Below are 24,544 nucleotides of genomic sequence, written 5' to 3' on the forward strand. Positions count from 1 at the left end.
ATGAGCGTGTAGATCTGCAATTTTTTTATCTAAAAATGACACACAGATGCGTAGAAGTTTGGTCAGCTTTTAATGGAGTGCATATTGTGTGTATAATTATATATGGTACATAATTCATGTCTATATTTACACATCAGTTCATAGAGATCAGACATTATTGCACTTTGTGAGACAGAATAATAATTCTTCATTTTTTGTACCTTCATAAAGTCTGTCTGGACACAGACCACCAGGTCAAAACTACCTATACCAGGGGTCCTCAAGGTTTTTCAGACCAGGGACCCCCTTAGCTGAGAGAGAGATGAAGCAGAGACCCCTTAGCTGAGAGAGATGAAGCATGGACCCTCTTAGCTGAGAGAGAGATGAAGCAGGGACCCCCTTAGCTGAGAGACAGATGAAGCAGAGACCCCTAGCTGAGAGAGATGAAGCATGGACCCTCTTAGCTGAGAGAGAGAGATGAAGCAGGGACCCCCTTAGCTGAGAGGCAGATGAAGCAGAGACCCCTTAGCTGAGAGAGATGAAGCATGGACCCTCTTAGCTGAGAAAGAGAGATGAAGCAGGGACCCCCTTAGCTGAGAGAGAGATGAAGCAGGGACCCCCTTAGCTGAGAGAGATGAAGCATGGACCCTCTTAGCTGAGAGACAGATGAAGCAGGGACCCCTTAGCTGAGAGACAGATAAAGCAGGGACCCCTTAGCTGAGAGACAGATAAAGCAGGGACCCCCTTAGCTGAGAGACAGATGAAGCAGGGACCCCTTAGCAGAAAACAGCCGATCTACAAGCTCCCGCTGCGTTGTGAGCTTGTAGATCTGCTATTTTCGGCGACTGTTCCCCCAGTATAGGGACACTGCTAGGGTTCAAGTGGAAAAAGTTACCATCACACAAAGATTTTGGCGGCCCCCCTGTAGAAACTCTGAGGACCCGCTAGGGGTCCCGGACCCCCTGTTGAAGACCCCTGACCTACAGTATCTAGACTGCATGTTACGTCTATGAACTGGATTGGTGCAAAAAGTCAATTTATGGCTCATCATTATTGCAGGATTGCAGAACTAACCCTAACTAACTACAGCTATAACTGCTGTGTGCATTGCAACCATGTTGCCTTTTATTACAGTTTGATACTTTTCAACCACTTACGCACATTTCATGATGCAACGCGGTCGTGAGCTTGTAAATCAGCAATTTTTTTAGCTATTTTAGAAAAAGTCTACATTTTAGAAAAATTATAAATTGTGGGAAACTAAATTAATTTAGCCTAACCTAAAACAGGGGTTGAAACAGAACTGCATACCAGAACTATGGTTATATCAATACACCAGTAATGAAAGAACAATGATGTGATGCTCCTGTCATATGAAGTTATTTCATACAGGAGGCACAAATATGGAAAGTGTTTCCATCCATACCAACAACATAAGGCCTCTAGAACATAACACCGGCTCCCAAACTGTTTTAGCTCCAGACCCTAATAAAAAGAGAAATGTGATGTGAAAAAATGCGTATGATTTACTGGTTATTATCAATGTTGTGTTCTCTATAGGCTAGACAGCAGTTGGGCTGTGTGAGGTCTGGTACCGGTTACAATGTTTCTTATTGGTCCTCTAATAGTTACAATGGTTCTTATTGGTCCTCTAATAGTAACAATGTTTCTTATTGGTCCTCTAATGGTTACAATGTTTCTTATTGGTCCTCTAATAGTAACAATGTTTCTTATTGGTCAAGTAATAGTTACAATGGTTCTTATTGGTCCTCTAATAGTTACAATGTTTCTTATTGGTCAAGTAGTTACAATGGTTCTTATTGGTCCTCTAATAGTTACAATGTTTCTTATTGGTCAAGTAATAGTTACAATGGTTCTTATTGCACAGGCAAAAGTGTCTCAAAAGCATCTCTGTTTCCCTCTTTAGTTTTGATCTCAGAACTTGCACTAAAACCTGTCAAATGAACAGATAAAAAAAAAAAAAGAGAGTCATCCTCCCAGTACAAAAAGCTGTGATCCAAGGGGCGGAGCTAGCTCTGGTCAGTGATGTAGAAGGGGCGGAGCTAGCTCTGGTCAGTGATGTAGAAGCCCAGCTTGGTGACGGTCATCTCACGGCGGAGACGCATCACCTCCCAGAACATCTGCTCTGCTGCACAGGAGACAATACAGATGTTAGAACATCTGCTCTGCTGCACAGGAGACAATACAGATGTTAGAACATCTGCTCTGCTGCACAGGAGACAATGCAGATGTTAGAACATCTGCTCTGCTGCAAGGACACAACATACATGTTAGAACATCTGCTCTGCTGCACAGGAGGAGACAAAATGTAACTTTTCAGGATTCCAATTAAAACATTGTAAAAAATAGCAGATTTACAAGCTCAAAATGCGTCGCGGTGTGACGCGACCTTGTAGATATGCTATTTTACTTTTGTGTGACAGAAAAAGTAAGTACAGCATTAATTTAAGAAAAAATACGGAGATAAGAGATAAGAGTCTGCCCAACAGTATATGCAATGTGGCCCTCTGGAGTGAGTGTGGACATAGTGGCTCTCTACATCATCAAAGTTGTTAGAACATCTACTCTGCCACACAGGAGGAGACAAGGACACAACATACAGATGGTCAACAGGCGTGTCAGATGGACATGATGGGCTTTGAATGAGCTATAGACGTTGAGACAGCACGGTTACATGTAATCAATTCCCAACAGATCCCCAAACCTGTTGTTTTGGGGATCTGTTGGTTTCAGTTCATTCAACCTCCTCTTGTGTGTTGGCTGGTGACGCGCTCCTAGCGAGACATAAAATACTTCAACCCGCAGCGGTATTGCACACCGAGAAAACAGCTGACATGCAAGCTCACATTGTGTCGCGGATGTGATCGTTGTGAGCTTGGAGGTCTGCTCTTCACAGTGACCATGACCAAATGTCATGAAATTCCATCAAGTGGTTCCTGTTGGGATGGAAGTACGTTGTAGAGATGTACAGACGGACGGACGGACGGACGGACGGACAACCCGAAATGATAAAGCCGGCTGTCTGCCGGCGGAGGCATAAAAAACCTACAGAATGTTGTTTTCTTTGTTTTGTTTTGTTTTGTTTTGGGGGGGGGGGGGGGTACAGACCCTCTAATAAATATAATACTGTATTATATGTATAGAGCATGACTTTGTTTCACTGTAAGTACCAGATGCCTCTGTGTTTGCTTTAACTCACCATCATGTCTGACGAGGCCTTGCTGGATGTAGCGAATATATGTGAAGAAATTACACACTGAGGTGATCTGGTGAAGGAAACATGAGACCATTAATATAATGAGAAGAAATGACACACTGAGATGATCTGGTGGAGGAAACATGAGAGCAGATCACATAATTAATATGAGATCTTTAATAATAAAACACATTAATGTGTCTGTATCAATTCTGCAGAGGTAAAGGTCCTTAAAGGACAGATGTAATAGTAATAGATTACCCATGCTCTGCTTGAAGGACAGATGTAATAGTAATAGATAAAGGTCCTTAAAGGACAGTGTAATAGTAATAGATAAAGGTCCTTAAAGGACAGATGTAATAGTAATAGATTACCCGCGCTCTGCTTGAAGGACAGATGTAATAGTAGTTTTCTTTGTCGCCTAGTTTGATGCGATGGAGACACAGACGGGACAAACCACTTAACGCACACTTCCTGTAACACACAACGTCAACACACATTATAAACACACACACAAAGTCAACACACGCACTATAACACAACACTGAGGACAGACACACAACGTCAACACACACACACACACACACCGTCTGTCTGTCTGTCTGTCTGTCTGTCTGTCTGTCTATCTGTCTGTCTGTCTGTCTGTCTGTCTGTCTGTCTGTCTGTCTGTCTGTCTGTGGTTGTGAATGCAGACGGATGGAACTACAACACGCGCCACATATTGAAGCACTGAAGAAGAAGAGGTTTCAAAACAGTAGACAGTAGAAGAAGAGTTAGTGTGCGGTCACACTCACATACAGTATATTGGCTCTATGATGCGTATGCAGGGCATGTGTGACCGACCATGGTGCAAATATCAAAACATGCTGGCCTCATCCTTTCATCTAACTGCACACCAACTGAACACATCAGACACTAATAAATAGACAAACTGTGAGTTTTCTAAGTGTTATCCAGTGGTGGAAAAAGTACTCAAATTTTTTACTTAAGTAAAAGTATCAATACAAGCTCCCAACGAGTCGCGATGTGACGCGTTGTGAGCTTGTAGATCGGCTATTTTCAAATAGCCTAGGTATAAAATAGGGCTAAAGTGGTTAATGTATGTTTTATAATGTAATAATTACAGTAACTAGTAACTAAAGTTTTCAAATAAGTTTGAGAGATCTGAGATGTAGTGGAGTAGAAGTAAAAGTATAGACAATTGGAAATACTCCAGTAAAGTAAAAGTACCTCAAAATCGTACTTAGGTACAGTACTTGAGTAAATGTACTCAGTTACTTTACACCACTGGTGTTATTTTTACATCATGCATCCATGATGGGGGGGGGGGGGGGGGGGTCGTTCCTTCATGCTCGAGAACAAGGTTCAAGCTGCAATCCTTTAACTTTTCATCTCCTATCTGAGATTTGAACCCGGGTGACGTGTCCTACATTTCAACCTCTCACGCCGAGAAGGAGGAACCCTCGCTTGTCCAGGGGAGATATTGTGTGATGAGCTTCATACGCTATTATACTTGTTGACCAGTAGGTGTCCTGCCCAACACCAGAGTCTAGACCAGTAGGTGTCCTGCCCAACACCAGAGTCTAGACCAGTAGGTGTCCTGCCCAACACCAGAGTCTAGACCAGTAGGTGTCCTGCCCAACACCAGAGTCTAGACCAGTAGGGGTCCTGCCCAACACCAGAGTCTAGACCAGTAGGGGTCCTGCCCAACACCAGAGTCTAGACCAGTAGGGGTCCTGCCCAACACCAGAGTCTAGACCAGTAGGTGTCCTGCCCAACACCAGAGTCTAGACCAGGAGTCTAAATGTCTCAATGGAAGAGTAGAGAGTCTCTGTCATACACATACTGGTTAAAGTTATATTCATTATAAGTTTTGTATTGCAGCTTTTATGAAGTGATTTGTCAGGTCAGGACTTACGTTTCTATCGCTGCTTTACAGCCACTAGGGGGAGACATTTCACATCAAAACACTGATTACAATTATGAACCCAGAAGAAAGCGTTTTTTTTTTTGGTTTTGTTTTTTATCTGCCAGTGACTTTCTGATGCATTTCTATGGTAAAGACACTGTGGGGTCCAGCCCACTGAGCCCAGCACCCTGGCTGCCTCAAGTAGAAGATAGTTTAAAGTGATATTTCACTTTCCAACATGTTTGGGGTCATTTTATCGTCTACTCTACTGTTTCACCTCCAGACAGTTTTTAAGTAGCTTGATTCAGTATTTAGACATTTGATATTCATTCTATCAGACACGCCCCCTTCCTATACAAACCCATTGTAACTTCAAACTCCATTTTAACCATGTTAGATTCATTACGTGAGGGCAGTATTTGTAATTGTTTTTTCAATTACTTTATTCATTCATTTTATTACATTTTTGTATTGTGTTGTTTTTTGTTCAGACTCACTTGGGTCCTCCACACTCCACAGTATTATTATTTTATATGTATAATAATAATAATAATAATAAAGACTCACTTGGGTCCTCCACACTCCACGGCGCTGGCTTTGACCACAGGAACAGAGGCCACGCCCACTGGTTCAATGGTCAGTGAGTTGTTCTCCACCGCACTCTGGACCAACTGAGATAACTGTAACAAACAACAACACTAATTAATACACAACTATTAATACACACTCTGGACCAACTGAGTTCAAATATTATTATTTTGGGGGGTCTCCAGTTCAAATATGATTATTTTGGGGGGTCTCCAGTTCAAATATGATTATTTTGGGGGGTCTCCAGTTCAAATATGATTATTTTGGGGGGGGTCTCGGCCTGAAAAGTTTGTGAACCCATTAGACAGAGGTCTGCTATTGAGCTCATCGGCCATTATTCAAAAATAACAGACCACATGAATTCAGCGACTGACCAATCAGAATCAAGCATTCAACCAAGCCGTGTAATGAGACATATTGTTACATAGCCTCGTTCCCAGCCTTACTCATCTACGAGGAGAAAAGCCTGGTCACCATTTAACCTGGTCACCATTTAACCCATTTAGACCTGAGGCCGTTTCTAAAAACGCCTTCTAAATCCTTTAATCCTTTTCTGAAAAACCTCAATTATTTATTCAAAAATTACAACAAATGTATGTTGCTATACTGTACATAGCAACAAGAACCCCAAAAGGGGTTCCCGTCCTGAAAGGTATAGTTACAAATAGGGGTTCCCGCCCAGAATGGGTTAATGCAGAGAGTGTCTTTAGGAGCGCGACTTCTGACGCACCTATTTCCCCCGGAAACGATCTTTGTCGACCAATCACAACACTTGTTTTATTCATGGAGAATGTAAACAGATTTTGTAAAGCCTCAACGTCATTTTCCTTGGGCGGTATACTTCCGCCATACTCCAGTACTTCTGTTTAGACACTCAACCGGCTAGGTCTTGGCCAGCGTGATCGTTACACCCCTAACGGGCGTTGACCTCTGACCTCAGAGCGTGTGAAGGACAGACAGGGTCTGATGTCCTCTCGGTAGACCCTCCCCAGGAAGGCAGAGGAAGGTTCCAGAACGGGACGCTCTCTCCAAGACAGGAACTCTGCATAGAGGACTGAGTCCATCTGGAGGCACAGGCACACGCGCGCGCGCGCGCACACACACACACCCCCCCCCCACACACACACACACACACACACACACACACACACACACACACACACACACACACACACACACACACACACACACACACACACACACACACACACACACACACACACACACACACACACACACACACACACACACACACACACACACACACACACACACACACACAAGATGATTAGCTGGTTTGGTTGAGGGATTTAAACACGTATAACAATGCAGTTTTCCCACTTATCTTCTTCTTCACATGGTTGACTTTTAAAAACATATTCGAATAATCAATATGTAACGTTTCCTGTGGTTGGTGCTGATGATGTCATCACTATGGGCCCATCACTATGTCCTGATGAAGGCCTGAACAGGCCGAAACGTTGACGAGCAATACATTCTGGAGCTTTTTGCAACTACCAGTGTGCAGACTTTATTCTTTTTCACTATGGGCCCAACCTTGCTAGTTCATGATTTGAGGCATTTCGTTCAAAACGAGTGACTCCTGCAAACTTTGTAAGCCGCAATCTTAGCCAATCAGGATGGAATATGAAATGTCCGACAGATCTGTCTTGATCACATGACTATAGAGATACTGAGTACCGATTAGCGTGAAATTTGTGCACAGTTTCATGCCGATCGGTCCAATCGGTGTCGGAGATTAGCTGCTCACAGACGGAATGACACACGGACACACACACAGACAAGGGCGAAAACGCCTTCGGCCTGGCGGAGACAATAACATAACTACGGACAATATTATTGCGTCTGCTTACAGCAACAATCCTACATATCCTACATATCATTTTAGGAATGTCAGTCAGTCTGTCTGTCTGTTCTCCTCAGTGGCTGAAGCCATTGCTCTGCACTTGTACACAGCCATTCATCATTAGCATGCACACTGTGAGGAAGCCTGTTTTTCTCTTCGCCACAATTTAACATGTTTATTTGCGTTTTGCTGTAAACAACGGACATTCTGAGTTCGTCTCGGCTGATGGGACTGTCGTTATGGTTATAGCCCCCCCCCCAACCTATGGGGTGAATGCATTTTTACAGGGTTGCCAGGTTTCGCGAGAGAAACAAGCAACCAGGTCTATGAAAACAAGCCCAAACAAAGAGAGCAAAGTTGCTTATAATAAGCGGCTAGTGTGTCTGTCTGTTCGCTCAGGTCCGCGGCCGTGTATGTGCGGCCACGCACGTGCGCATGCGCGCTGGGGAGGCACGCATCAGAAAGTAGATTATTTGTGTTCGCGACGGGGCTGTTTGTTTTCACGACGGCTCTGGCCGCATGAGGATGTACCGTGGTGTGTGTGTGTGTGTGTGTGTGTGTGTGTGTGTGTGTGTGTGTGTGTGTGTGTGTGTGTGTGTGTTCGTGACGGGGGACGGCTCCGGCTGTTGAAACTGTTTATGAGCGGGTGTGTGTGTGTCAGGGTTTCCGCTAGGCATTTTTTGGGCCAGCAGGATTATATTTTACCGGCCAAAGAATAAATTTACCGGCCATATATTATAATTAACGTCACATGCGCAGGATTATATTTTACCGGCCAAAGAATAAATTTACCGGCCATATATTATAATTAACGTCACATGGGCGTTTGCACTGCATACATGCACCCAACTGATCATTACACCTTGTTACTTTAGAGCTGCGCTTCTTTCCACTTTATCACAGATGCAATCTGTTCCTGTTTTTATAGATAACTAAATTATATGATCTACTATATCATGCAGAGATGTCGCTTGCCAAAAATGAAATGAATAAAGTGGGCATGAGTGAACTGCTGCGCAACTAATACCGCCCGCTCGCCCCAAAACACAGTCGCCCCGGGGAAAATCCGGCTGTATTCGCCTGGTATTCCTAAACATATCAGTAAACTATGCCTAAACCTAACCTTATTCCTAATCTTAACCTCAGTAAAACTATACCTAATCCTAAACCTATTTCTACCCTTATCCTCAATAAAACAAATACAATAATACAAGAACCGCTGGTCCGCCTGAAAAATGGGGGCGAGGGTGTTTTGGGGCGAGCTGCGGCAGAGCCTTTCCATGCGCGACACTGTCGCCCAACTTTCACCACTTTATCCATTGCAGACAGACAGTCACTGTGCTTGCATAATATCCACGACCCACACGTGTTCTGGTTCGGGTCCCTTTATCGACAATTGGGTCCGGTTTGGTTCAGATTCTATCACCTCGGAAAATCCCGGTTCTGTTTATCAACACACGCGAGCGAACCACGCTGGCTGATGAGGAGGAGACACAGCTGTGTCTGTCTATCAGCTGTTTTGTGGCGTATCAAAAATAGCACACATACAAGCTCACAACGCAGCGCGTTGCAACGTGTTGTGAGATTGTAGCTCTGATATTTTCAATGCGCGACACCATCGTACAACGAATAGGCGAATCTACTACTGCAGTGCGCAGCAGAGCAGGCTGTCGGGAATTAAACCACAGTCAGATCATGATAAAAAAAACTTTAAATGATTATGATTTTAATGGTTGTTTGTAGCCAACTACTTTATCCAAATAATAATATTAATAATAGGCTTAAATGATAAAATAGCCTAATAACACCATTTTCCCAACCGGCCACGGTGGCCGGTGGTGTTTATAATTACCGGCCAATTAAAACTTTTACCGGTCAATGGCCGGTAAATACCGGCTAACGGAATCCCTGGTGTGTGTGTGTGTTCTCTGTGGCTTCGTGCCGCGGCGACGGGACACGTGAGTGTGTGTGTTGTAAGTGTTGCAGGTACCAAGGACAAAGTCACTTTCCATCCCTGATGTACTGTCTGTGCACAGCGCATAACCCACACTGCACATACTTTGGGTGTTCATATCCCCCGACGGGTATGGTCTAGTCAGAACAAATCTGTAGAACAATGTTTCTCAATGTGGGACCACCATGGGTCCAAATGGACTCTTACTGAGGATTTGTCCCAGATCAACTAAACATTAACAATCAAATATGCATATCAACCTGTCAGGTGGTCTAAAGGGGTGTGGTCACAGTGTGACACCTGGTCTAAGGGGGTGTGGTTACCTGTACGATGAGAGGCCGAGGCCCAGCCCTCTTCCTAGAGGTCCTGACCATAGAGGTCCTGACAGAACGGGCGGGAAACACACATTGGAAGAGAGACATCAGAGTAGATACACTCTGAGAGAGAGAGACAGACAGACAGACAGACAGACAGACAGACAGACAGACAGACAGACAGACAGACAGACAGACAGACAGACAGACAGACAGACAGACAGAAAAAGAGGAAAATGGCACATTGACCCTTACGTAGCGGTTTGGCTTGTGTAGTTATTATATTATTATATATTAATATTATATTAATATATTATTGTTGTAGTCATGATGTTACTCCATGTATTGGTGCTCCATCCTCTCTTAGCTCATAAACCAATGAGAATTCTGACCATAATGTGTCATTCTGAAACCCTGTCCAGTGTGCAGTATACAAACTGTTGTGTTTATTAATCATCCTCCTTAACACATTGCATGCCAGTCGCGTAGATCTACGCGAACCTATTTAAAGCCGCAGCGTGCCAGTCGCGTAGATCTACGCGAACCGCCGATTCCCATGTTAAGTGCCCCAGGTGCACTTTCCGAATTTTTTTGATCCATTTCCGTTTCCGGTTTCCGGTCGGAAACGGAATTATTCGGGTTCCGGTTTTTTCGATCGTATCCGCTTCCTGTCTGGGATCCTGTTTAAAACTCGATTTTCTCTGGTTGTTGTTTTTCTCCTCGCTGATCACTGTTTACCGTTCATCGGCTGTAGCTTCAAGATGGCGGCACGGATTTGGAAACTGTTTTCGCTCGCCGTTTCTCACGGATCCGCTGTGTGTTTAGAACCAAATGAACGCGCACTTTTAACTTATTTAGCGAGGTCTGTGGCGACATGAAAAAAACTAAAAAACAACAATAAAACGCTGGCACTGGTGAGTACATTATGAGATTAAACTCTGGCATGGAATGTGTTAAAGGACAAGTTCACCCAAAAAATGACTTATTTTCTATCAATTACACACCCCATGAAGCCTTGAATTCATGGAGATTTTCTTGTTTTTGTCACATTCCTGAGACAATAATTTGATGACCGGCGGAAAAATGCTAATGTCTCGGGTAGGAGACTCAAAGATCCTCCTTGTGAATCAATGTGTTGGCTCGTTTAGATTTCTAATCAACGAAGCGACTATTTGAGATTGTAGTTCCATCATGACCAGATAAATAAATAACTACACAACCTAAACCTTTAATCAGACTGTGTCACACATGGGTGTTGGTGCTGCTGTGTGATGGAGCCCAAATGATTAGCAGAGGTGGAAAGTAATTAGGTACATTTACTTAAAGGAGAATTCCGGACAAATTAAGTGTTATCTTTGATGTCTCGTTACTCACCTAGCGACGTGAAAAGTGGCGTTCTTTTTTTCCATATATTCCCCTGTCGTCATTTTTTAAACCCCCTCCGTTGTCATAATGGGAGCGCGTGGGTAAGGGAAATTCGTCTATTATAACCGACGCAAAGTTGTTTTTTTCTCTACTAGTATTGATAGTAGAGTCTCATGATAGTCAAACATGCGTTGAAACTATCTGCGAGGCTGCCGTCAATGGCGAACGATTTAACACTGGTTGCTTGTTTCCAAATTCTGGCAACACGAGTTGCCAGGTTCTGGAAGAAACAAGCAACCAGTGTTAAATCGTTCGCCATTGACGGCAGCCTCGCAGATAGTTTCAACGCATGTTTGACTATCATGAGACTCTACTATCAATACTAGTAGAGAAAAAAACAACTTTGCGTCGGTTATAATAGACGAATTTCCCTTACCCACGCGCTCCCATTATGACAACGGAGGGGGTTTAAAAAATGACGACAGGGGAATATATGGAAAAAATGAACGGCACTTTTCACGTCGCTAGGTGAGTAACGAGACATCAAAAATAACACCTAATTTGTCCGGAATTCTCCTTTAAGTACTGTATTTAAGTCCAATTTTGAGGTATTTGTACTTTACATGATTATTTACAATTTCCAATACTTTTACTTCTACTCCACTACATCTCAGAGGCAAATACTGTACTTTTACTCCACTACAATTATTTGAAAACTTTAGTTACTAGTTACTTTTCAGATATAAATTATTACATTATAAAACATACATTAACCTCTTTAGCCCTATTTTTATACCTAGGCTATTTGAAAATAGCAGATCTACAAGCTCACAACGCGTCACATCGCGACGCGTTGTGAGCTTGTAGATCGGCTATTTTCAAATGTTTTTGTACTTTGGTACTTTAAGTACATTTTGATGCCAATACTTTTGTACTTTTACTCAAGTACATTTTTAATTCTGGACTTGTAGCAGAGTATTTCTTTATTGCAGTATTGCTACTTTTACTTAAGTAAAGAATTTGAGTACTTTTTCCACCACTTATGATTAGGCAAGAGATCAAAGGTAAGAGTTAAGAGATCATTCAGAAATAAGTGTTAAGATACAGTGTAAGAGTTGAGACGTGAGACATAACAGGTGTTAACACAGCGATCGCCTCATTACATGCACGGGGGTCTCGTAGAATCGGGGGGGGGGAAACGGTCCAGTCGTGGTTATCCATTCCATAGTTATGGCCAGTTGAATGTGGCTTGTTTTCGCCAAAAACAACAGAAAGGGACAAGAAAAAGGGACTTTTATACTGCTGTAAATCCCATAACACTAAACGAAACCAGCTCCATTTTGTTGTGATCACGTGATATCTGGGTGTACTCTTCTTCGGGGATTATTGTAAGTCGCTAAATGACTGTAATGAAATGTAATGATCCCTCCCCCCTCACTGAAAACTCAAAAACCCGTCAATGGTGCGTGATTTGGGAACCAACCGGAGCTTTGGGCAAACCACGCCCCCGGAGCTCTCTGCTGGGTAAAGCGAGCTTGCTTTAACATTGAGAGAGAGAGAGAGCGCACCACCACCGTTTAAAAAAAAAAGAACGAGGTGATATTTAAGATTATGTTTGGAGTGGAGGGAGGAGATAAGTACGGATGCAGGAGCATATATTATCTCACGTGACTGAGAACGGTACATACCGCAAACTGTACAGGAAAATGGGGCATGCATTATTTTATAATATAATACTATAGAGCACCGAAGTCTGACGTAATTTACACATCCTACCTGGCTCGCAGTTTCCCATCCCCCCCCCCCGTTCTGAATTCCCATAGACGTGTTTAATATCGCGTCAAATAAGAACTGTGTTCCAAAAATAAACAAATGACCCCGGCGGTTTGACTCTTATGGATATGAACCATCAACTGACGGTGAGAAAACGCTAATGTTACTTCCGACGAATTAGTTACATTTTCGCCAGAAGCAGACTGTTTCAAATATGAGTGACTGACTATCATAAACGATACAGAACCACCTCCCTGACGATATCGCCGAGACAGTTTGTTTATTTTTGGACCACGATTCTTATATGAGACGATTCTAAGATGACCCAATGTTATTCTCCATAGCAAAATTACTTTACGAACCAGGGAATGAACGAGTGACGTCAGGACTTCTGTACTCTATAGATTGATATTTAGCGATATGTGTGAAGTGGAATGAAGAGATTTTAGGCTGCAGAACAGCTCTGTTAATCCCTGCATCCTACTGCACACATGCACAAGTAATTGTTTTTTTTAAGTGTCCTGACTGCATGGCATAACGTACAGCCAGGCCCACCTATATACACAGTGGTGTAAAGTAACTAAGTACATTTACTCAAGTACTGTAATTATGTAAAATTTTGAGCTATTTTTACTTTACTGGAGTACTTTTACTTGTACTCCACTACATCTCAGAGGCAAATATAGTACTTTTACTCCACTACAATTATTTGAAAACTGTAGTTACTAGTTACTTTGTAGATTTACATTATTATCACAAAACATACATTAACCACTTCAGCCATATATACATTTCGGCCATTTGAAAATAGACGATCTACAAGCTCACAATGCGTTGCATCGCGACGCATAGTAAGCTTGTAGAATTGCTATTTTCAAGAGATTTTTATACATGTTATACATTTGAAACTTGTGAAATGGGACATTGTGCATAATGACTTCTTTCTACTTTTGTACTTTAAGTATATTTTGATACCAATACTTTCGTACTTTTACTCAAGTAAATTTTGAATTCCGGACTGAATTCCGGAACAGAGTATTTCTATATTGCAGTACTGATACTTTTACTTAAGTAAGAAATGTGAGTACTTTTTCCACCACTGAATATACACTATATAATTATAATATAATGCATCATTCTATTACTATACCACCTCCGGGGGCGTGGTTTGCCCAAAGCTCCGGTTGGTTCCCAAATCAGGCGTCAGTGGCAGGCTGCGCCTTAGCATAATCTGACGAGGGAACTCGTCGGAGGCAGGCAAAGAGTTATGTGGGTTTGACCAATCATCTCACCTCTCTGTCCTCGGTCAGGGGGGTCTGCGCCGACACAGAAGAGGGGTCCGGGTCCGTGGACCCCCACCCACCCCCTGGGAGGAGGACCCCGCTGGCGCTCTTGTTGCGGACGTGGGCCCCCCCTCCTCCCCGTCTGTGAGGACCCCTGCTGCTGAGCCCGGGGGACCGCAGCTGGGGGTGCAGCTGGCGGTTTGGTGAGGAGGGGGTGGAGGTCAGGACCAGAGCCTTCAGAGCAACCACCTCCGCTTGTAGGACGTCGATCTGAACCAGAACAAACACAGACCAAAAAGTTAGTGACACCCACAGTCACAAAACTAGAGGGAGCGTTAACAACGATCTGGTACCATCTACCCATAAAACAAACATGGGCAAATTCTCCTTCTACAGCACTGCCACCCAGGTTTGGAATAGTCTAACCCCATCCCTCAAAAAATGCAGTTCGCTGGGCTCTTTTAAAACAGCCTTTAAAACTCACCTCGCCAAAAGAGGAGGTAGTACCATTTTCGCGTTACACAGACGACCCCCCCCCCATTTTTTGTACATATGTTACTTTTTTCTGCATTTTAGTTTTGTTTGTACATATAGTGTTATTTTTTCTGTATTTTTGTGTTGATATTTGAACTGTTTGGTTGCTACTATATATGTCTATGAATTGAATACCAAGGACCTCAATGGAAACAAGACCGCAAGGACTTTTTTGGACGGACCTTTTAGACAAAGTATTATAAATGTAATTGTACTGTTTACATTTTTTGCCTAATAAAATAATCAATCAATCAAAGACATGGTCAAGCAAGAAATCTATATATTTTTTTATTGATTGAATACTTGAATGAGTACAGTCAGACATTAATATATGTATGATGAGAGACAAACCTTCCCCTGAGCTTCTTTTAACTGTTTCTCTGCTGCTGCCTGTTTGACGTTAGCCTCACGCACCATCTTATGAGCCTCCTGAGGAGAGGAGAGGAGAGGAGAGGAGAGGAGAGGAGAGGAGATAGTGTTTCAGTTGGTTATCCTATCTCAACATCATTTCATATTTTCTGAGGTAAACATTTGTATCAGTTTAACTACTAAAGGTATAGAATGGTCAAATACCACAGTGCTGTTAACACAGTATCTTAACACATATTAATATATATATATATAGACACCAGTGTGTGTGTGTGTGTGTGTGTGTGTGTGTGTGTGTGTGTGTGTGTGTGTGTGTGTGTGTGTGTGTGTGTGTGTGTGTGTGTGTGTGTGTGTGTGTGTGTGCGTGCGTGCGCGCGCTCTCTTGTGGCCAAGTCACTTCTTTTGGGCTTGTTTTCATAGACCTGGTTGCTTGTTTCTCTCGTGAAATCTGGCAACACTGGTCGGAATGTGTGAACACAAAATGTAATGTCTGACTCAGTAGAACCTGACATGATGCAACAGACTTTACCCTCCAAGCTTCTTTTCAGTTACAGTAAAGTGTGTAAATGTCAAACTCAAACCAAACGGGTTAATGTGTGAATGGACCAGGTGACACTGGTCATATTTTCAATTAGCCAGTGCTAGCCCTGAAACATGAATGTCATATCATGACAGTCATGGTGGAAATTCAACCTGGTTTTGGCACTTTCTCCATTTACAACCCGTACATCTACATAAACATTCACATTTCAAATATAATGTACTGACCCCACAGACACGGTCGTTACAATTTACATCCGGTTGGGTCTAAGTACCCGTATCTTCCGTATTGTTCAATAAAAAGCATTTTAACACACACACACACACACACACACAATGTTCTCCATATGCTTTCAACTACGCGACCCAATCGGTTGGGAGGTGTATTGCACACTCTCTATTGAACTATGAGAAAATGGCCGCCGATCGGATTAAAATGCTTTTTAAACGGAAGATACGGGTACTTAGACCCGCCCGATTCAAATTGTAACATCCATGGCCGTGGGGTCTGCACTTTATATTTGAAATGTGAACGTTTATGTAGATGTACGGGTTGTAAATGGAGAAGGTGCCAAAACCAGGTTTAAGTTCCGCCATGGCGCTCGTGACAGACGAGCGTCATGTGAACCATGGCTAACCCAGTGGGTGTGTTGATGAGGCTTCTAGTGTTGAGGAGAGAGGAGCCTCCTTCTCTCCCTGAGATGTTTGTTTGGAGAGAGAGAGAGAGAGGGAGAGATATGACTGAAAGACTGTTCATTCATTCAGGAGTTTCTGTTAGCGTTTGAGTAGGAAATATTCACTGAACCGCTGTTATCGGCTACTTTCAGTACAGAGTCAAAGGTCAAGTTCACTATTAAGTGTCGCAGGTTTAAGATAACGTGTAAACAAATAAAGGATAATATTAATTGACACAACACTGATGACAGTGTCTGTCAAACAAGTCTATGAAGCTATCTATGAAATCTATGTTTAACTTATTTTATATCAATTAAACACCCCATGAAGCATTGAATTCAAAACAGGTCAATAGGTCAACGTGTCAGCTGACCTCAAACAGACTGGCGGTCAGCTCCTCAAGCTCCGCCTCCAACTGCTCTCTGACCTGAGACAGACGCTCACACTCCTCCCCCTTCATCTGGAGCTCCTGTATGGAGACACACACACACACACACACACACACACACACACACACACATTACATTACATTACAGTCATTTAGCAGACGCTTTTATCCAAAGCGACTTACAATAAGTGCATTCAACATAGGTAGGGAACGAAACTACTAATCACCAGAAGTCTTAAGTGCATTTCCTGCAAAAACAAGCAACCAAGAGTATACCTAGCGCTAAGGTAAAAGTGCAATATATCAGCTACCTACTTTCTTAAACAGATGAGACAAAATAGCAAAATCAAATGAGCAAACAAGATCCAATAAAACAATACAAAAAATAAAACAAGAGTTCGTACAACTAGTTAACAACAAGTAGGCCAGGCAAAGAGGAAGGGTAGTGTTTCCTGAAGAGGTGGGTTTTCAGCCTGCGGCGAAAGATGGGCAGTGACTCTGCTGTCCTGACATCAGTGGGAAGTTCATTCCACCACTGTGGGGCCAGAACAGAAGAAAGTTGTGACCGTGTCGATCGACCAGAAGGACCCTTGAGTGACGAGGCAATCAGTCGCCCCGAGGTGGCAGACCGAAGTGGTCGGGCAACGACCATAGCCCGGAGGTAAGAAAGAGCTGTTCCTTTCACTGCCCTATAGGCTAGCACCAGGGTTTTAAACTGAATGCGAGCCGCTACGGGGAGCCAGTGCAGAGAACGGAGAAGGATAGTTGTGTGGGAGAACTTGGGGCGGTTGAACACCAGACGAGCCGCAGCTTTCTGAACAAGGTCTGATGGCTGATGCCGGAGCACCAGCAAGGAGGGAGTTGCAGTAGTCCAGGCGGGAGATGTCAAGAGCCTGGATGAGCACCTGCGCTGCCTTCTCAGTGAGGAAGGGGCGAATCCTCCTGATGTTGTAGAGGAGGAATCTGCAGGACCGTGTCACTGATGCGATGTTAGCCGAGAACGACAGTTGATCGTCCAAGGTCACACCCAGATTCTTCGCAGTCCGAGTTGACGTCACCACAGCATTATCAATGGTGATGCATTATCAATGGTGATGGCCACACACACACACACACACACACACACACACACACACACACACACACACACACACACACACACACACACACACACACACACACACACACACACACACACACACACACACACACACACACACACACACACACACACACACACACACACACACACACACACACACACACACACGGTTGTCATTGCGTATTTAATGTCCTCAAAGTCACACATCCAACAAGATTTGAACTGAGCAGATTGGACCTTCCGTTCCAGAGATAATGACCAAAACAATTTTCAATCACCGATTTTCGATTACGTTTTGGCCATTGTCACCCGTTTTTCTTTAATAACTCGGGCTAGGAAGGTCGGACGGAGACAAACTAGATACCTGAGTAAAATTCACTCAGATACCTTGAGCTGCATCCAACACATCCACTGCCATTTCCGTCGGCCTCACCGTTAGGCCGCTAGGGGCAGTTGAAATTTGTTTTTGGCGTTTTTTTGGGCGATTTTTATTTTATTTTTCTAGTCTGGAGAGGACACTTTTTTACCGACGGGTAAAAGGGCAGGTGCTCAAGCCCACTTTCATGTCTATGTGTGCACGTGCATGCATGCATGCATGCATGCGTGAGTGAGTGTGTGCGTGTTGATAAGAACCTTCTGTGCGGTGTCCAGTTGTTGTCGGAGGATCTCGGAGCCTCTCTCTCGGATCTCCAGCGAGGAGCTCCGCAGACGCGACACGTTGCCATGGTGATCATCGTCGTGATGCTCCGCCTGCGGCTGGGCGTCGGCCCGGCCCGGCCCCTCCCCCTCCTCCATGTTGGGCTGGGTGTCCAGGTCGACCAACCTGGAACAACAACAACACAAAGCATAGTTTACAATGTAGTCATTTATCAGACACTCTTAACCACAGTGACTTACAATAAACAAGGTAAACACATATAATACAGAGAGACAGTGTAGTGTCTCAGTAAACTATAGGATCATAGAATACAGAGAGACAGTGTAGTGTCTCAGTAAACTATAGGATCATAGAATACAGAGAGACAGTGTAGTGTCTCAGTAAACTATAGGATCATAGAATACAGAGACAGTGTAGTGTCTCAGTAAACTATAGGATCATAGAATACAGAGAGACAGTGTAGTGTCTCAGTAAACTATAGGATCACATGCTCTCTTAACCCATTTAGACCGGGAAAGAATCTGTCATTTTTAGATTTCTTTGGCTATTAAAAAATAGTAGATATGCGCTATGAGCTTGTAGATCTGTTAAAAATTTTCGCTTTGAAAATATATATATATTCAAAGATTTGCACACATTTTCACGATTTTTCAAACATAGCAGATCTACAAGCTCCTAGCGCGGCACTCGGTGCCGCGCTAGGAGCTTGTAGATCAGCTATTTTTGAATGGGCAAAGAAATCTTAAAATGACACACAGATGCGTTCCCGGTCTTCAATGGAGACAGAAGATGGCAGGAAGGGAGACACACAACGCATAAAACAGTATCTGTGTGCATTCTGCATCCTCTGTACATTTGACACTCTGCTGCTGCAGAGACAAAGATACAGGATATCGTGTTTCTCTGCTCTTGCACGTTTTTGACACTGCTGCTAAAAGATACAGATATTGTGTGTCTTTAACCCATTTAATCCGGGAACACACCCGTGTCACTTAAAATGTCTTTGGCTAAAAAACATCGTGAACATTATGTGCAAATCTTTGAATAAATACAGTGGGTATTTGATACACTGTCGTTAGTGTTACTAATGGTTTTCTTTGAGACTGTGGTCCCAACTCTCTTCATCTAAAAAGGTCCTGGAGTGGCCTAGCCAGTCTCCAGACCTGAACCCAATAGAAAATCTTTGGAGGGAGCTGAAAGTCTGTGTTGCCCAGCGACAGCCCCGAAACCTGAAGGATCTGGAGAAGATCTGTATGGAGGAGTGGGCCAACATCCCTGCTGCAGTGTGTGTGTGTGTAAACCTGGTCAAGAACTACAGGAAACGTCTGATCTCTGTCATTGTAGACTGCCCCAACGCTCCTGATTTCGTGTATAGAGGGGCGGGTGTAAAGAGCCGGCGAGAGATTGCGGCCGATCCCTTTGGTTCACCGATCTGTCCGTCAACCCCCGCCCCGTTAACACAATATTACGAGCGACGCCCACTGCACTCTGGTTGGTTGGGAAGTGAAACACTTCCTCATACCGAGTACACCGACGGGCTGGGCCAGGCTTTTATTTTTTAGAACACTAAACAATAAAAGCCTGGAGATCGAGGCTACTGTCATTGCAAACAAAGGTTTCTTTACCAAATATTACGTTCTGTTTTTCTGTTTTTCTATTTCATGCAATAAAATGCTAATTAATTACTTAAAAATCACACAATAGGATTTTCTGGATTTGTTTTTCTGGATTCTGGATTGAAGTACCTACCTACAGTAAGTACCTATTATAACAAATACTACTACATTCTTTGTAAGTGGGAAAACCTGCAAAATCGGCAGTGTATCAAATACTTGTTCTCCTCACTGTACAGTAGATACATTTTTAACTCAAATCTTTGCTTCTGGAACAAAATATTTTGAGATGGGGGTTCGTGGACAAATACATATAATTGTGGGTGGTCCTTGACGTGAAAAAGGTTTGAGAACCACTGATATTATTCTTTTTTTCCCCCAAAACAAACTTTTTGGGGAACATTTGTAGAATCCCCAGAAGCAAATATTTGAGTTACACATGTTAAAATATATATACATATATATATGTTACAGGGTGAATGGAGAACCAGGGTGATTGAAGAAGGCTCGCTCGTTTTTACCCACCCAGCAATTCTGTAGAAGAAACACTAGAGGGAGCCACAAGCCAGGCTTGTGCACAAGCACATATGGCCGTGACCACCCACACACACACAGTCACACACACACACACATGCGCGCGCACGCACACGCGCTCATGCTTTCAATGGACTGTTAAGATACTTTTATTGTGTTCTGCTGGCTTTTGTTTTAGTTTCTCCCTGACACACACACACACACACACACACACACACACACACACACACACACACACACACACACACACACACACACACACACACACACACACACACACACACACACACACACACACACACACACACACACACACACACACACACACACACAGTGATCCATGAAAAGAACTATTCTGTCCCTATCGGTTTACAAATCAAACGGCGCTGAGTCGACTAGTGGAGCGTCGGCCGGTCACCGCGGGCACTCGCGCCTGGAGGCGCGAGGGCGCGCTTCCTCGGCCTCAAGCTCCACTAAGTCGGCGCGCCGTGCGTGTGAACGCGTGTTCAGCGTTCCCCTCATAGATATTATGGTTCCCCTAGCTTAGCTTCCTGGTTGCTATGTGGGGGGGAACAACAAAAGACAGGTCTCCGTCGGCGCATCAAAGCCCCGCCTCTCCGCGCTCTCCTTCTCCTCCTCGGAGGAGGAGGAGAAGGAGAGAAGGAGAGGACGGGACGGTTTAAAACGCGAGGAGGAGGAGGAGGAGGAGGCTCCTCTTCCTCGCGAGCCTCGCGTAATAACCCCCCGCCTCGCAGCGCCGTCCTCCTCCTCCTCCTCGCGAGCCTCGCTAATAAACCCTGTCTCGAAAAGCCCCGCCTCGCCCCGAAGGAGCCCCGTGCCTAAAAACGAGCGCTCTGTCTTCAATCACCCTGGATCTCCATTCACCCTGTGACATATATATATATTCAAAGATTTGCACAAAGTTTCACAATAAAAAAAAGCAGATCTACAAGCCGCGCTATGAGCTTGTAGATCTTCAATTTTTTGAATCGCCAAAGTCTTTTTTTATTCTTACTTTTTATTACTATTATCTCATTGTTGTATCATGTTATGTTAGCAGAGTTCTGTGGAACAGCTCCCACCAGCATGGCTGTGCTTGTTGTCACCATTATGAAATGTTGCTTGATGATTAATTGTCACTCAAATAATTGCGATTAACCATTAATTTTTGTTTTTGACATTGAACACTGGAACATTATGAATAACACAGAAGGGGATTAAACACTTCTTTATTGATACATATGAACTAATACATTACACAAATACTCTGGACACATAGTTAACATTTGAGACAAGCTGTTAAGAACCTTATATTTAGCATTTATACATGTTTGGAGAAATACAGACTTTACTGGTGACATTCCAGTGGAAACTTGGGGGGGTAGATTCATAGTCATAGATATAAAAAATATGTCAAAATCGATCAAATACTTCTACGATAGTCTTGATCTAAGCCTGGCAGCCCTGATCTAAGGCTACAATAAAGTATAAAATAATGGTTAAAGTGGTTACACAGATGCGTTCCCAGTTTTCATGGGTTAAGACGAGACCCTGACCCTAACATTCAGTTCTATTGCATTCAGTATCATCATCTTTATTTTAATCTTTTTTTATTCTTACTTTTTATTACTATTATCTCATTGTTGTATCATGTTATGTTAGCAGAGTTCTGTGGAACAGCTCCCACCAGCATGGCTGTGCTTGTTGTCACCATTATGAAATGTTGCTTGATGATTAATTGTCACTCAAATAATTGCGATTAACCATTAATTTTTGTTTTTGACATTGAACACTGGAACATTATGAATAGAAATTGCATTTCTGTTTGGCGTTTAGGCTTTGAAGTTACACGGGACAGATATTACAAATAACTTAAATACAAAGAAAATGACTGACATATTTAATCATTAAATACTTTCAAAAAATTAAGAAATTGCGGAAATTGCAGATCTAAAAGCTTACAATGCGGCTGATATTTAAAAAGCTACCAAAAAAAACTATGTGTCTTAGATGCATCATTAATCAGAATAATACGTTTTAAAACACAGCCTGGAGTGTCTTATGTTCTCAGTCATCTAAAGCGATCATAACATCTAAAGTGACTTGAAGACAAACTTGTGATTAATTGAAACTATAATAAATGTTGAATTGAAAGTTGAATATGGGTGGCATTGGGTGCGTTTGGATATAAAGCACTGCGAGCGCACTGGCCAATACAAACTAATAGCCTACGTGAGTGAGTGCGCTCCCGGTGAGCAATTTCCCAACCCACCTAGTTTCTCTGAATTGGGTCAGCATGGCGACATCTTATAGGGTTGCCAACCGTCCCGTAAAATACGGAATCGTTCCTTATTTGGAAACTAAAAGACGTGTTCCGTATTGAACTGTTACGGGACGCACTATGTTCCGTATTTTGGGGTCGTGGAATGACGGCGCGATTTTTATATGAGAGAGAGTATTTCTCACACACCCACACACACACAAACGAGACGGGGCAGCCGCCCGTCCTGTCTCTTCTCTCACACACAGATTCTCAAATTAAAGTAGCACTACATTAATCAAGCTCCGTAATCTTAAATGTTACAAAGTGTCCCTTTAATGTTACAGTCTGTCTAGACTTAGATCAAGACTATCGTAGATACATTTTATCGATTTGGACATGTTTTATATCTACGAGTCTTAGCGACCACCCTCCCAGATTGCCCTGGATTGTCACTAGTAAAGCCCGTATTTCTACGTACAAATGATAAATATAAGGTGTTTACCCGCTTATTCCAAATGTTAACTAGGTGTCCGGCGTGTCGGTGTAATGTATTAGTCCATATGTTTCAATAAATAAGTGTTTTAATCCCGTCTGTGGCCGAACGCCTTTTTCCTCGTTTACTTCCTGTTTACATTGAGTGTAATTCAGGCTTTCACCGGATGCGCCCCGTCCCTACCACCCATTGGGAACCCCTGACAGAATCGGCCACAGAAGGGGATTAAACACTTCTTTATTGATACATATGAACTAATACATTACACAAATACTCTGGACACATAGTTAACATTTGAGACAAGCTGTTAAGAACCTTATATTTAGCATTTATACATGTTTGGAGAAATACAGACTTTACTGGTGACATTCCAGTGGAAACTTGGGGGGGTAGATTCATAGTCATAGATATAAAAAATATGTCAAAATCGATCAAATACTTCTACGATAGTCTTGATCTAAGCCTGGCAGCCCTGATCTAAGGCTACAATATGGCCTTAATGTCACAATGTTATGCAATCGTTCCTTAAAGTTACAATGTACAATGTGTCCCTTTAAAGTTACAATGTTATGTACAATGTGTACATAAATTGTGATTGTAACTTTAACATAAGGACACTTTGTAACATTGTGACTCAGAATGTTACAAAGTGTCCTTATGTTAAAGTTACAATATGTCTAACATTGTAACAACATCCTAAATGTCACATTATGTCCAATAATACATACATTCATAACAACAACAACAATGCAATCACCCCACCTCTGTGTGTGTGTGTGTGTGTGTGTGTGTGTGTGTGTGTGTGTGTGTGAGTTAGTGTGCCGCTTACCCCGTGTATGTTTGTTCAGAACCAACACTTTAACTTCAGAACCAGCAACCCACAGCAGACAGACAGACAGAGAGTCTGACACACACACTGACACACACACACACACACACACACACACACACACACACACACACACACACACACACACACACACACACACACACACACACACACACACACACACACAGACACACAGAGAGAGAGACAGACAGACAGACAGACAGTCAACAAGCAGACAGAGAGACAGGCAGACAGACAGACAGACAGACAGACAGACAGACAGTATCAGAACCTGTC

General features: G+C 43.1%; 1 protein-coding gene across 2 annotated transcripts; it reads right to left on the reverse strand.

Moving 5' to 3' along the window:
* Positions 1-957: 957 nt before the first annotated feature.
* Positions 958-24,544, reverse strand: rab3il1 (RAB3A interacting protein (rabin3)-like 1). Of its 2 annotated transcripts, none has more exons than XM_080438772.1 (10): positions 24,248-24,544; positions 18,491-18,680; positions 16,741-16,836; positions 15,135-15,212; positions 14,259-14,519; positions 6,629-6,757; positions 5,673-5,785; positions 3,571-3,670; positions 3,200-3,266; positions 958-2,125 (listed from the first exon to the last, which is right to left on the reverse strand). In XM_080438772.1, the coding sequence occupies exons 2-10, from the start codon at positions 18,650-18,652 to the stop codon at positions 2,043-2,045; spliced, it is 1,089 nt and encodes a 362-aa protein (XP_080294898.1). In that variant the 5' UTR covers positions 18,653-18,680; positions 24,248-24,544; the 3' UTR covers positions 958-2,042. The 2 variants fall into 2 exon arrangements, with proteins under 2 accessions (XP_080294898.1, XP_080294897.1); XM_080438771.1 differs by having other exon boundaries at positions 958-2,128; positions 24,248-24,402.

This window comes from Gymnoscopelus braueri, assembly GCF_963280865.1.
Source record: "Gymnoscopelus braueri genome assembly, chromosome: 9".
Classification (NCBI taxonomy): Eukaryota; Metazoa; Chordata; class Actinopteri; order Myctophiformes; family Myctophidae; genus Gymnoscopelus; species Gymnoscopelus braueri.

Coding starts and splice junctions, on each gene's coding strand:
- rab3il1 (XM_080438771.1), bottom strand. CDS start 18,652: ATGGAGGAGGGGGAGGGGCCGGGCCGGGCCGACGCCCAGCCGCAGGCG. Junction 6,758..14,258: donor CCCTGACCGAGGACAGAGAG/GTGAGATGATTG, acceptor CTGTGCCTCCAG/ATGGACTCAGTCCTCTATGC. Junction 2,129..3,199: donor AGGCCTCGTCAGACATGATG/GTGAGTTAAAGC, acceptor TCTCCTGTGCAG/CAGAGCAGATGTTCTGGGAG.